Source organism: Panthera tigris, chromosome A3, assembly GCF_018350195.1.
Source record: "Panthera tigris isolate Pti1 chromosome A3, P.tigris_Pti1_mat1.1, whole genome shotgun sequence".
NCBI lineage: Eukaryota > Metazoa > Chordata > Mammalia > Carnivora > Felidae > Panthera > Panthera tigris.
The window spans coordinates 72,048,639-72,064,151 of record NC_056662.1 but is presented as its reverse complement, the minus strand read 5'-3'; the positions used below and the strand labels follow the sequence as shown (position 1 = coordinate 72,064,151).

Below are 15,513 nucleotides of genomic sequence, written 5' to 3'. Positions count from 1 at the left end.
AGCTGTTAGCACAGAGTCTGATGCGGGGCTCGAACTCATGGACTATGAGATCATAACCTGAGCCGAAGTCAGTCGCTCAACCAACTGAGCCACCAGATGCCCCATTTTTATTATTAAAATATCATTTGAGATTCTAGGAATAATGACTCAAGTTTGTACACAACTGGCTTTGTGGGGATGGCAAAACACTTTCTTGGAAGTGGTTGATGAAAAGCTTTTCCAACAAATGATTTCTGTCACTATGGGTTAAGAACACTAAAAACTATAAATATGGAAAACGAATTCAGAGGAAAGACGACTCCTGATTTCCTTGACCAGCTATTAACATTTCTAATCTTTGGATAATACTTAGAGCTCTGTTAGAATTCTTAAATGAATGAATTAGGATTTAGTGCTGTTAAGAACCACTGTTGACTAATTTGCATAGTATTTTGTTAAGGACACAGAAGCTATTAAAAGAAAGTTCACTGTTTCTGGCTATATTTTGAATGAGTTTACAGAGTAGAGCAGATTTGACTAATTGGGTTTTAACCCCTAAGTTGCCGGACTTTTGAGGAAGTTTGAAAAAAAAATTATTTTTTTGGTGGTAGAGCACTTTTGTTTTTTAATTGAAATATACTTGACACCGAATGGGGCGTTGGTTTCAGGTGTACAGTATAATGATTTGACAACTCTGTACATCATGCAATGCTCACAAGTCTGGCTACCGTCACCATACAACGCTATTACACCATTGACTATATTCCCTTCCTATATATTGGCTGTTCCTTTCATCTGGGTGACTTATTCTATAGCTGGACTCCTGTACCTATCAGTCCCCTGAGAGCTTGACTTTTAATATTATATATTTACAACATCAAAATTATGTTTATGCCTGAGGAAAATATTTTTTTTCTGCATTTTTTCTTGAACCCAAGGCAAAGCATAATGTAGTCTGTTGAAAAATACTGGAAAGCAATTTAATAGAGTTGAAATATATAATGTTGTATGTGATTAGACATGAGATGTTTAGCATTATTTTACAGTCTCATAAATGCCTTCCATAGTGAAGATGGTTACCATTTCCATAAGTTCTGCTAGATGTACTTGCTTTCGGTGAACACTTTTGTTTCAAATGTAAAAAATACTAAAATGCCTAAACGTTTACAAATGGGCATGGGCACAAAACACTATAAGCCCTATATTCCCTTTGTTAATAATTTTGCCTTTCTTCTTTTTATTTTCAAAGTGTTGAGATTGTCAGGAGGGCTTTTATTTTCTCTAAGTGTTAAAGAATGGAATTGCAGTAATCTTCATACTGTACTTTCTTCTCATTGCCAGTGAGGGAAGCATGCTCATTCTTCCTGATCATTCCAAAAAAGCATTAAAAAAAAAACTGTGTTGTTTCTAATAGAGAAATCTTGTGAGATACCAGGACCACAGTGATTGGGGCCATGACAGGTGAAAGTCACCTGCTAACCTCTCCCCTTAATTCTGGTTGGTTATATACCTGATAGTGTGTGGTCTTCTTTTTTTAAGTAGGTTCCATGCCCAATGTGGGGCTTGAACTCACTCTTCCTTCCTCTTTTTCCTTCTCCTTTCTCCTCCTCCTCCTCCTTCTTTTGTTCTCCTCCTCCTCCTTCCTTTTCTCCTTCTCCTTCTCCTCCTTCTTCTCCTTCTCCTCTTCCTCTTTAAAATTTTTTAAAAATGTTTATTTATTTTTGAGAGAGAGAGAGGGGAGGGGAGGGGCAGAGAGAGAGGGAGACACAGAATCAGAAGCAGGCTCCAGGCTCTGAGCTGTCAGCACAAAGCCCGATGTGGGGCTCGAACCCACAAACTGTGAGATCATGACCTGAGTGGAAGTCAACCACCCACCAGACTCCCAGTTACCCAGGCACCCCTCCTCCTTCCTCTTTTCCTTCTCCTCCTTCTTTTCCTCCTCCTTCTCTTTTTTTTTAATGTGTGGTCTTGATGCTAATTTTAAAGTGACAATTCCATTTTCTGAAAGGTGATGGAGGGATTTAGTTAATCTACAAAGTTATATATGGTGAAAGTAAATAATGATGGTATCTCCATCATCTCCTTCACATATGTAACGCCTCCTCTTCCACCTGTGACGTTTTGTGTTTTATTGAACAAAACCTGACTTATGAATGACTATGTATACTAGTTTATTTGATCCACCCATAAAATATTAAATAAAAATAAAAGCTTGGGGTGCCTGGGTGGCTCAGTTGTTTGAGCGTCCCACTCTTGATTTCAGCTCAGGTCATGGTCTTGTGATTGTGGGATCGAGCCCGATGATGGGCTCTGTGCTGAGTGCTGAGCCTTCTTGGGATTCTCTCTCTCTGCCCTTCTTCCACTTGTGCTTTCTGTCTCTCTCAAAATAAACTTAAAAAAACAATAAAAACTCAATTCCTTTTTACAGATGAAAATTTTAGAGAATTTCTAGTATTTTTTCCCCATAATGCATTGGATCATTTTGCCTGCCTGTACAACCTACTTTAAAACCACTGGCATATGAAACAAAGCCTGCGTCAGGGCATGTAGTTGAGCATGGTTTGTCTACTACCCCTGCCAAGCAACTGAAAAAAAATGTAAGTCATGTCACCATGGCAACATATTTTGAAAACTTTTACTTCAACAACTCCTTATAACATAACATCCATATACATGATGGTTTATTTCTTTCTTCAAGTGGAAATGCAAGCACTGGTAAATAAAATCACTCAACACTAGGAAGGGAATATAAAATCAGATCCTAATGGCACCTGGGTGACTCAGGTTTTTTTTTTTTTTTTTAAGAAAGGTTTATTTATTTTGAGAGAGAGAATGTGCGCACATGGAGGAGAAGCAAAGAGAGAAGGAGAGAATCTCAAAAGCGGGCTCTGCACTGACAGAGATTCTGAAATCAAGAATCAGATGCTCAACCCACTGAGCCACCCAGGCCCCCACGACCCACTGTTGATTTGGGCTTAGGTCATGATCTCATGGTTCATGAGGCTGAGCCCCGCTTTGGGCTCCATATAGAATTAAAACATTAAAATCAGATCCTAGGAAAGCTGATATTTTCATTTGCAACTGTGATTGCATATCCTATTTATTCAAAATTTATGTATTGATTTTCATTCTCCTAAAAGGTAATTTGGCCCGATTATGTACTAGGAAGTTTAAGAATTGTCAGAAATCAGGTAAAGCCTTTGTATATCAGACTGAGTGAAAAGCTTACTATTCAGGTAACTGAAATAATTTCTTGCCCTTTGTTAAGTCCCTTTTATCAAGGACATGAAGATACAAAGTAGAGCTGGGCTATAGGCCCCATCTAGTGGTGACTCGAAGAAAAGCAAGTAAAGCTAAAAAAAGAAAGGAAAAGTCCTGTATTCTTGTAAAGATGAGCTACTAGTTATTTCCCTGAAACCCTAATTAGGAGGATTAGAATGTGTGAAACTGTTAAAGGTGAAGTTCCTAAGTCGGTGATTTTCACTGGAGAATATATTTAAAATCAAGTGGATCACTCAGGAAGCATATTTGAAGCGCAGATTATGCTCTGCTCTAAAGGATCTGATTTAGTAGGTGTGGAATAGCATCCACCTTACTAGATTTCTCCAAGTACAATAGGCATACCGTAGCTGAGCCCTTTCTCCTACCTATTAGGAACTCAGCTGCTTCTGCAGAAGAATGGCAGAGGAGGAAGCAGACTTTAGAGATCAAATGAGATTTCATATAAGGGACCCAAGATTTAGAAGGAATATGGAGAGCTGGCCTAGCCCTTCCTAAACAGGTTGAAGCTGTTAGCCCGGACAGAAAGCCAACTTACTTTAAAAAAAAACATTTTATTTTGAAAAAATTACAACTTCTATTTTTAAGAATCTTCTTCAGTAAACTATCCAATACAGTTTCTTAGATCTCCCCCCCCCCCCCCACCATTCCCCTTTTTAAGAGAAGAGTTTGGCCTAAATATTCTGTGTCTTCTGGCACTCAACCTTTCACAACCCTCACGCCCTCCCTCCTATACCTATTATCCAAATGTGGGTAATTCTATTTGTCTTAATTCATTGATGTAAGAAGTACGATTCTAATTTACTAAAGAAATAGATTTTGACGGCTGTGGTCTCTGATCTTATTCTATTAATAGGAGACAAGAGTGATATTAGGAAATAAATGAACTCTTACTGGGAACCTGGTGTCTAGTACTGGGCCCGGGGTTTTACATACAGTAAAATGAATGCACTCTGCAACCCCCTCTGGAAGGACGCAGTCTCTCTACCAAAGAGGAAGTGAGTCTCAAAGAGGTTAACTGATTGGTGCAGGATCATATAGCTAGTAAGCTAGAGAGTATGTGGACTTCAGTTTGAGTGCAAAGTGTGTGCTTTTTCTCTATGTGTGCTGCTTCACGTGAAAATCTACAAACAGCCCTGCAATAATCAATTGCATTAACCATTTCTCAAATTAAAATATCTTTCTCCAGAACTACTGAAAAGGAGGAAAAGTATTTTATAGCTACTTTTCTTTCCTTATTTAGATATGTACATCCAAAATACAATGAGATAATGTGTGCAACATGGGGATGGAGAAAATAGAGGAAATGAGTAATCTGCCATTGACTACATGACAACACTGCTTGGGAACATTTTATTCACTTTAAAATAAATATTATGCTGTGAAACTGTCCAGAACTAAAATTTGTAGTATACAGTAGGCAAATACAAAGGATGGCCAGCACAGTGCGTTTTGTTGGGAGTAAACCATTCTAAGTCAAAAGAGAAGGATCTCTGACTGTCTATACCAGGTACACACCTTGGGGGGAAAAGAAACAGATAAAAGTTCCGAGAGCAACAATCTATTACAAATAAGAGTTTCTTGAGATTAACAGAGATGAAGAAAACTTAAATGTTGTGAGGCTCTACTATGTGCCCAGTTTCTAGTCTAACACCTGGTAGTTGCTAAATAAAAATTTGTGGAAAGGATTTCAGGCACTAGAATTTACATATTTTACATGGTCTCCCATTTAAACAACGTACTATCAATTTCTTTCTTCATTATCTTTAGTTCATTAACTAGTTATATATACTATAATTTACATAATAAATCTATTATTTAAAAACTTTCAATAGGCACAACAATTATGACATTTCATTAGGCTGGACTCTAAACTGCTTGGATGAGATTTATTTTGGAATCACATTATCCAAGCAAAAAACACAATCGGATCATAAGACATGACAAAAATGAAAGAAATGAGACAACTATCTGCCTTAAGAAGTTTATCCATAACCTCTTATATACACATTTATATTCACAAAGTGGTTGAGAGTCCTTTTATATGATCCTTTAGATGAGATCCAATGGCTGAGAACTCTATAATGAGACACATACATGGTCAGATAGAAATCATCATGACTGTCAATGATCTTTCTCCAAACTTTATTATCCTTTAGTTGGGGAGAGAAAGAAGTCCATTTTCATCTGCTGTATCTAAGATTTTACAGATCACTGGAGATTCAACCTAAAGAACAAAAATAAGAAAACCATTAAAAAGTTGTTTAACTGAATACTTACTTTATTCGGTAGTCTTTTGCTATGTGAATCCATGTATATAAAGGTGTTAAATGTATATTCACAGAAGTATAATATTTTTCCAAAATTGATTAATAATATCAACCCATAAATACACAAAGCTCAATGAACTCTGACTAGGAAGAATACACAGAAAGCTAGTTAGGCATCACATAACCAAAGGTAGGACCATAAAACTTCTAGAAAGAAATACAGCATAATATTTTCATGACTTTTGGGTGGCAATGTTTTCTCAGAACAAAATAAAGCATTTGCCATAAAAGAGAAAAAGTGGATAAAATAAACTTTATCAAATAAACCAACTTCTGCTCATCAAAAGACATTAAGAAAATAAACAGGCAAGCCACAGATTGAGGAAAAGAATGTGCACTATAAACAAAGACCTCATACCCAGAATATATTTGAACTCCTAGAAAAAAGAAGATAAACAATAACAATAAAAATGGGTAAAAGACAGACAGATGACAGACTCTCCTTGACCAAACTAAGGTTAGGCTCCCCCGGTCCCTTTTCGTAGGCTTCTTTTTGTACTTGTGCCCTGTCTTGGGCCTGCTGAGTCCAGCTGTAGTAAGAATCAGTGTGGAGAGAACCCCACACTCTCAACATCTAATCATCCTCCGTATCTGATCAAATTCTTAGTCTCTCACATTTGATGGCTGGTCATCCTGGCCTATCTTCAGCAATAATCCTATCAAGTCAGTTTATGTTGATCTCTCCTCTTAGTAATTTTCCATCCATTGAAACTCCTCTCCTCCACGTTCTGTTTGGCTGTATATCCTGAGCTGTCTTTGCTGTAAGTGGAGTTAAGCTGGATCTCTCTTCCCTACTATAGTCTTGACACTTACTGCCAATAGTCCTGAATAAAGACTGTTTGAGTAAGTGTCAGAATTTTTCTTTAAAAAGACTTGGCTAGACATTTCACAAAAGATCACATGAAAAGGTGCTTGCCACCATTTTCCATATGGGAAATGCATATTAAAATGACTAAAATGGCTAAATATAAAAGAGATTGAAAATACCAAATGTTTTTGTTTTTTGCATGTAGCTTTTTTTGGGAGGGGTATTTTTATTTAATTTATTTTTTAAATTTACACCCAAGTTAGTTAGCATATAGTGCAACAATAATTTCAGGAGTAGATTCCTTAATGCCCCTTACCCATTTAGCCATGCCCCCTCCCACAACCCCTCCAGGAACTCTCTATTTGTTTTCCATATTTAAGAGTCTCTTATGTTTTGTCCTCCTCCCTGTTTTTATATTATTTTTGCTTCTCTTCCCTTATGTTCACCTGTTTTGTATCTTAAAGTCCTCATAGGAGTGAAGTCATATGATATTTGTCTTTCTCTAATTTCGCTTAGAATAATACCCTCTTAGTTCCATCCACGTAGTTGCAAATGATAAGATTTCATTGATTGCTGAGTAATACTCCATTGTGTGTGTGTGTGTGTGTGTGTGTGTATACCACATCTTCTTTATATATATATATGTATATATATATCACCTCTTCTTTATCCGTTCATCCATCGATGGACATTTGGGCTCTTTCCATACTTTGGCTATTGTCGATAGCGCTGCTATAAATAGTGGGGTGCATGTGCCCCTTCAAAACAGCACACCTGTATCCCTTGGATAAATACCTAGTAGTGCAAGGACTGGGTCGTAGGGTAGTTCTATTTTTACCAAATGTTGATAAGGATGTGGAGCAGCTGGATTCTCACACACTACTGGTATGAGTGTAAAACGGTACAGCCATTTGGACAGCTATTCGGTAAAAGTTAAACATATATCTAATCTATGATTCAGCAATTCCACTCCTAGGTACTTACCCAAAAGAAATGAAAATACAGGATTACAAAGCAACTTGTAAAAAAATGTTCCTAGCAGCTTATTTACATGATAAAAAATGAGAACCAACCCAAATGTCTTTATAGAAGAATGGATCAGCAAATGTGATTTACTTATACAACTGACTACTATTCAGTAACAAAAAGAGAATGAAGTATTGAGTGACACGGGTGAGTCTGAAAAACAAGCCAAGTCAAAGAGGGCAGGCATAAAAAACTATATACTATATGGTCCCATTCGTAGGGAATAAAAAACCAGGCAAAACTGCCCTAGAGTGTGAGAAATCAGAAAGGGGTATCTGTGGGGGTTGAGGGGTATTAACATAAAAGGGCTATAAAATTTTTTTCTGCAGTGATAAGATACCTTGTTTGGGGTGATAATTATATAGGTATATAAAATTATCAAAATGTATCAAACTCAGCACTTAAGATCTTTGCATTTTATTTTATGTAAATTGCACCTTAATAAAAAAGATTTTAGGTTTTACAGAGATAGCATGGGGATTATATTAAATTTTGGACATCACTAAAGGTCCTTTCTAGACTTAATGCTAAAAATCGAAACATGTTCCCAAACTGAATTCCTGAGTATTATTTTTTTACTTACCCCAAGGATATACTGACAGGAGTGAGGCTCTAGCATATATACAGTAACAGCATGAGGAGAATCTGATTCTTTACACCTAAAACAGAGAGTACTTTAAAGTACTGGCCCAAACCATACAAAAGTATTTTTGTTTTCCTCTTAAGCTATAAAAAACTTATCTCCTGTATAATTTAATATAATACTGATATCATTTAACAATCATAACTTACAAATAAATAATTATATTAAAATAATTTTTATATTTTATTTTTAAAAATGATTTTAAGTTTATTTGTTTTGAGAGAGGGAGAGAGAGTGCATGCATGCACGCAAGCGGGGTAAGGGCAGTGAGAGAAGATGAGAGAATCCCAAGCAGGCTCCTCACCATCAGCCACACGGGGCTTGAAGCCACGAACCATGAGATCATGACTTGAGCCAAAATCAAGAGATGGACACTCAACTGACTGAGCCATCTTTTTCTTTCTCTATCTTTTAAAGTTTCTTTCTCTCCTTCTCTCTCTCTTAAGTAATCTCTATACCCAGTGTGGAGCTCGGACTCACAACGCCAAGGTCAAGAGAGTGGCATGTTCTTTTGACTGGGCCAGCCAGGCACCTTAATTAATATTTTAGAATAAAGTAATAATTTTTTAAACATGTTTACTTAGTTTTGAGAGAGAGAGAGAGAGAGGCAGAGTGTGAGCCAGGGAAGGGCACAGAGATTGGGAGACACAGAATCCAAAGCGGGGTCCAGGCTCTGAGCTGTCAGCACAGAGCACAGTTTGGGGCTCGAACTCAAACCACAAGATCATGACCTGAACCGAAGTCGGATGCTCAACCGACTGAGCCACCCAGGCGCCCCAGAATAAAGCATTATTTTCATATTACATTAATCCATATTATTATGCAGAAATATAATTGTGTTTATTCACAATTATATTTCCTATTTATGTAGACTTTTGGACACTGGATACAGATTAAAGAGAAAAGCATAAAGCACAAGTTGATGGTCCAACTTACTTTAGTTTTACAGTCACCTGTCTTGGTTTGTCAGTTATATCACAAATATCTCCATTCCCATAAAAATGTGACACCATCCTAAATCAGAGAAATATACAAGTTCATTCATTCAGATAAGTGTCATGTGGGCTGGTGGTGATGAGAAGATGGTTAGGGGGATCAGTTTTGCACTAGTTATAAAATATTTTTAGGGTCATGTTACAGAGAAAATGTTTCAGATTCTGTAAGGAGACTATAAAACGGAGATATTTCAGAGTGATTTACCTGATAAGAGTAATCTTCAATTTGCATATTATCTACCTGTATACAAACAGTTAAGGTTAAACTGCTTTTTAAAAAGTCTTTTTGAAGTTAACCATTTCCTCAGCCCTGTATATTGTTTACTTTGTGGAACAATTTTCTCTCCTTCCCATCCTTCAGCACTTTTTGGTCAGCCCCAAAAGTCAGCACATTCTGTTTTTTTCTTTTTCATTGTTTATTTATTTTTGAGAGAGAGAGAGAGAGAGCAAGCAAGAGAAGGGCAGAGAGAGAGGGAGACAGAGGCTCTGAAGCGGGCGCTGTACCATCAGCACAGAGCCTGATGTGGGACTGGAACCCACACACTGAGATCATGACCTGAGCTGAAGCCGGACGCTTAACTGACTGAGCTATCCAGACACCCCAAACTTTTTTTTTTTTTTTTAAGATTTTATTTTTAAGTAATCTCTATACCCAATGTGTGGCTCAAACTCACAACCCCAAGATCAAGAGTCTTGTGCTCCACCAGCTAAGCCATCCAGGTGCCCCAAAGTCAGCACATTCTAAAAATAGTCTCTCAATACCATGTTGCTAGGACGGACAAACTTAATGCCCAATAAAGAGAAAAGAATGGATAATTTAAAACTTGCCAGGCAAGAGACTACAAGGAAAACTTAAGCTTAGCTATTCTTGAGAAATAAGAGATTAATTTATTTCTGCTATAACAAGATATACCTATATAACTCAGAGAAGATGTGAGGTAGTTTTGTAAAAAGCCACTGTTTATTTTCAACCATAACCTCACAAAGGTAAAGTAACAAAGGAACATGCTAGCAGATATTTATTTTTTATTTATTTTTATTTATTTTGAGAGAAAGAGAGCACATGTGAGTGGGGAAGGAGCAGACAGAGGGAGAGAATCCCAAGCAGGCTCTGTTGGTGGGGGGAGGGAGGGAGCCTGAAGTGGGGCTCAAACTCATGAGCCTGTGAGATCATGACCTGAGCTGAAACTAAGAGACATTTAACCAACTGAAGCATCCAGGTGCCCCTGGAGTATATTTAAGTACAATTAACTAACTTAAAGAGGTAAATTATACATTAAAAAGGGAAATGCTTTATAACAACAGTCTGAGACTTAATATGTGGAATTGAGCCACTGTGTCCATCACCACCGCCACCACTCTCATTACCATGCCACCACCACTGCTAAAGGCAGCAGCCAAAATTTATGGCATGCTCTTTGCAGGTATAATGTGTTACCTAAATGACCATGTTTAAATGTCGTAACAATCCTATGAGGCAAATACTAGCAGACAAGAAGAGTGAGATTTAACAAGATTATGTAATCTGCCCAAGGCAGTAAGTGAAGAGCCAGTATTTGAATCCAGGGCTCCCCATTTCTGAAACTGTGTTCTTAACTATTACCTTAGGAAAAGAAAACTAATTTAAAAGATGTCCCTTAAAAAAACTGACCAGAGATTTTACCTAAGTGTTTCAATTTTATGTTTTTCAATATTCTGAGTTTTAAATATTCTACTAATCAGATCCAAGGACAAATAAAGTTAATCTTTACCTGACTGTCTGGGTACCATCATCTTGAAGGTGATAGGCTCTGGCAGTATTCTTCTTAGCCCATTCAATATGCTCTTCTTGGTTCCATGTCCCCACAACCACAGAGGTTTTCCCACTATCCTTGTCCTGATATATGAAAAATACTTGTGATAATGCATTCTTCATATTATCAAGTAGACATTTATGCTGATGGCCTGCCTGTAAGTTACAGTCCTTATCTCCACCTGCATACTGGGTGCGTGTGTTTAGATGTCAGTCAAACCTGATGAGTAGAAATCTGAGCTCACTATCTTCTTTATTCTTTGTTTCTCTGAATAATGAAACTGCTTTCTGGTCAGGCTAGCACCAAACGCAGTTATTTCTATTTCCTTCCTCTCCTACATTATTTTCCTGGGGATGTTCTTGGCTTCAGAATCTTCCTCTACATTTCCAATGCTAATATTTTACCTCCTCAACCAAGAGTTTAATCACTTATACCTAGATGATACAACTGCATACTACTGTGATTCTTTTTTCTTATTTTAAATTTTTGTGACAGAGCACAAGCAGAAGAGGAACAGAGAGAGGGACAGAGGATCCAAAGTAGGCTCTGCGCTGTTGACAGCAGCAAGCCTGATGTGGGACTCGAACACAAGAACTGTGAGAGCCGAAGTTGGACAATCAACTGATGAGCCACCCAGGTGCCATGCTACTGTGATTCTTAATTAAATCTCTGGCCTGTATCTTTTACCCTGCAGCCACAATGAACCTATCTTCATCGTACTTCTACCCTTTCAAATGTCAATCTTTAAGTTATACTAGTATTCACATTATTCATTTGACATCATGCTTATTTCTTTATCAAGACTGTTCACAAACCCCCTTCCCCATTCAGATTTTATTATTTTTTTATTAAATTTTTTGCTTTATTATCTACTTATTTATTTTATTTTTTAACTTTATTTATCTGTTTTTTAAAACTTCAGATAGAGAGCGCAAGAGGAGGAGAGGAGCAAGGAAGAGAGAAAATCCCAGGCAGGCTAAATACTCAGTGTGGAGCACAACACAGGGCTCGATCCCGTGACCCTGAGATCATGACCTGAGCCAAAACCAAGAATCTGCTCCTCAACTGACTGAGCCACCCAGGTACCCCAACTTTTGTTATTTTTTTAAATCGTAACTATATACTATCTTATATGTGGATATCCTTCCTTCTCTCTCCTTTTTCTTTCCTCTCCCCTCCCTTCCTGCCTTTCTTTTCCTTCTTTATATTTTATGCCAGGCACCATGCTGAGCACTAGCATACAAGGGATGAGTAGGATTAAAAACCCTTATAAATGGCAGATGAACTGGGCAGAGCCACTGCTACCAGCAGAGCTGACTGCTTAGTGGAAGAAAGAACCATTTAACAGTCTTTTAGCAACTGGACTATAAGTTAATAGATAGACAGGGATTGGAGCCATATGGTGAAGTGTTTAAGGAGGCTGGATATGGAACAACACTGCCTGGGTTAGAATTCTGGTTTTATCATTTACTACCTATGTGGTTTTAGGCAAGCTACTAAATTATTGCTTCTGTTTCCTCACATTGGAATAATACTACTCACCTCTGAGGGTGGTTATGAGAATTAAATGAGGTAATATGCATACTTAGAACAGTGCCTGGTATACAATGAATATTATATTCGTCAGCTACTATTATTTTTATATCTCCCAAAGATCCTAGTAGTGTCCTTCAGAAAGTTCTAAGTTATATAACCTTGGGCAAAATAAGTCTGATAAAATCTAGTGCTGGCAAGTGTATGGGGAAAAAAGCCATTGTTATTGGGAATGTCTTCCAAAATGTTCAGTATGCGTATATTTTGACCTAACAAGCACACTGCTAGAAATGTGCCTTGTGAATATGAGATACTTCATGAATATGAATGTGGTAAACTTGCAAAAGTTTACCAACAAAACTATTTATAAATGCTCACTAAAATGCTATTACAGAAAAACTGGAAACAATTCAAAGGTCTGTAGAGATCTGGGTAAATATATTGTGGGTATAGACATAATGCTCTGTAGATGCTGAGAAGAATGAGATCAGCTGTTGCTGTTGTGGAAAGATCTCCAAGACACTAACTGAAAAGAACAAATGCAGAGCAGTGTGTTTAGCAGATACCTTCTGTCTAAATACAAGGTTATACCAAATTTACATGTATGCATTTGTTTTCTTGTGGAGGGTTAACTAAGAAAACATCAAGAACAATTACTTTTAGGAAATGGGACAACGGTAGACAAGAATTTTACTATTCATTCTAAATTTGTGGTATGTATTCCTTTAATTAAAAAAAAAAAAAGCCATCATGGAGCACCTGGGTGGCTCGGTCAGTTAAGCGACTGATGTTGATTTTGGCTCAAAGTTTGTGACATTAAGCCCCACGTTAGGCACTGCGCTGATAGTGCAGAACCTTTTTGGGTTTCTCTCTCCCTCTCTCTCTCCCCCTCTCTGGCTTATGCTTGCTCTCTCTCTCTCTCTCAAAACAAATAAACTTAAAACAAAAATAAATCCCCTCTTCACTAGCCATGCAAATTTGAAAAAAATGAATAAATTTTCTTAAAAAAAGAAAAGCCGTTGCACATTATTTGGATTGTAGTTAGGCAATTTTTTTCCTATTAATAAATATTACTAAAAATAAATAAAACATTTATAAAGCAGCAAGAATAAATGGGAAGAAGAGTAAAATGGCACTTCTTAGGTTTAAGTAAAGAAAACAAATTTCCTAGTTTATAGGTGCCTCAAAAACTTGGGATGATTTAAATGTGGAAGGTGAGTTGATGATCTTTCCTGGTATGGTCTGCTTTGGAAATTAAGACTGGCTCAAAACAACTCAAGAGGGCAAACACAGTATTTTGTAATTACTAGTTATTATTTCTTTGGAGGAATAAAAACAGCCTTTTATCTCCTGTCAGCGAGGTAAATATTTATTAATTAATGTTTGTCTTCAAACAGTTGCTTACACGGGCACCTGGGTGGCTCAGTCGGTTAAGCATCCGACTTTGGCTCAGATCATGATCTCGCAGTCCATGAGTTTGAGCCCTGCATCAGGCTCTGTGCTGACAGCTCAGAGCCTGAAGCCTGCTTCAGATTCTGTGTCTCCCTCTCTCTCTGACCCTCCCCCATTCATGCTGTCTCTCCCTGTCTCAAAAATAAAATAAACATTAAAAAAAAAAATTAAAAAAAAAAAATTCAAACAGTTGCTTACCAATGTACAACTATGACAGATAAATTTAATAAGGGCTGAAGTTCAGAATTTGAACAGCTTGGCTCAAATGTGGGAGAATATGCTATCTGATTTATGAAATTAGAAAAAAAGGAAGAATCAAAAGCCAATAAAACGTACTTGATTTTAAACTTAAATGATATGGTATGTTCTTTTAGCTGAGAAACTTGCTGTATTTATCCTATTTTCCTAGCCTGAGCCATAACGTACTATCTTATTATTCACTTTGTTAATTTTTTTTTTTTACTTTGTTAATTTAAAGAATTATAATTACTAATTTCTCGGTCAAAGCTAACGAGGTTAGTCACAATAGCTTATTATTCCTCCAGAGTCACAGTAATACAAGAATCTGAGCAATTAATAAACAACCTTACTTTAAGATGGTTGACTTAGTAGGGCACCTGGGTGGCTCCGTCAGTTAAGCATCCGACTTTGGCTCAGGTCATGATCTGATGGTTTGTGGGTTTGAGCCCTGTGATGGGCTCTGTGCTGACAGCTCAGAGCCTGGAGCCTGTTTTGGATTTTGTATGTGTGTGTCTCTCTCTCTGCCCCTCCCCCCCTCACACTCAGTCTCTCTCCCTCAAAAATAAATAAACATTAAAAAAAAGAAAAAAAAAGATGGCTGATTTACTTAACACCAAGTTTTCCATTTTCTAGAACTTACAGACACTTTGAAGTATTTTCATATTTAAGTCATTTCATAATTAAAATGCCATCTCCCCTCTTTTTTTTTCACAAAAGATTTTTAAAACTTTATCTAGTGGTAGAATGATATAAAGGCTATTCCATACCTCATGATACTGATGTACATGTTTGCCATAGCAGAATTCATATTTCCACCAACCAACACCCTACAAGAAAGCAAAAAGATCAAGTTAAATATAGAGAATGGGGGATTGGGGTCTGTCTCAATATTGCCACATGACAGTGATGGGAAAAAAAAATATGTATATAAACAAATATATATACACATATATATAAACATAAAAAAATGATACTAGCAACAATGTGGTTGAAAATTAAAATAAAAAAGTTACTGAGAATTACTGAGAAATAACATTATCTGGTGAAAGATGGTAACTACTTATAATGAGCATTAAGTAATGTACAGAATTGTCAAATCACTGTTATAGCACCTGCAACTAATATAACATTGTATGTCAACTACACTTCAATAATAAAAAGAGAAATTACTGAGAAATACTAATTTAAAAAAGACAAATACAGAGTATAGCTGCTGTATTGCCTTAGTAAAATAAAATAAAATGAAAATTCCACTTAGTGTATTTCCCACTGTAACTACTAGTCTATTAAAGGCAAAATTTAACCTTTGTAGATGTTAACTCAAGTTTTAAATGTGATTGATACATAACCAAAATGCAGACCATACAATTTTTTTTATGCCATATAATCTCTGATGCCCATTCTACCAATTAACCCAAATCACACATGATTTATT

General features: G+C 36.8%; 1 protein-coding gene across 1 annotated transcript in view; it reads right to left on the bottom strand.

The window, feature by feature from the left end:
* Positions 1-4,592: 4,592 nt before the first annotated feature.
* ERLEC1 (endoplasmic reticulum lectin 1) overlaps positions 4,593-15,513 on the bottom strand; it is a 30,249-nt gene continuing 19,328 nt past the window's right edge. The window contains exons 10-14 of the mRNA XM_007075404.2: positions 14,846-14,905; positions 10,812-10,936; positions 9,002-9,079; positions 8,006-8,081; positions 4,593-5,485 (exon numbers count right to left, since the gene is read on the bottom strand). Of these exons, the coding sequence (XP_007075466.1) occupies positions 5,414-5,485; positions 8,006-8,081; positions 9,002-9,079; positions 10,812-10,936; positions 14,846-14,905 (411 nt within the window). The 3' untranslated portion in view covers positions 4,593-5,413. The remainder of the gene's footprint in view (positions 5,486-8,005; positions 8,082-9,001; positions 9,080-10,811; positions 10,937-14,845; positions 14,906-15,513) is intronic.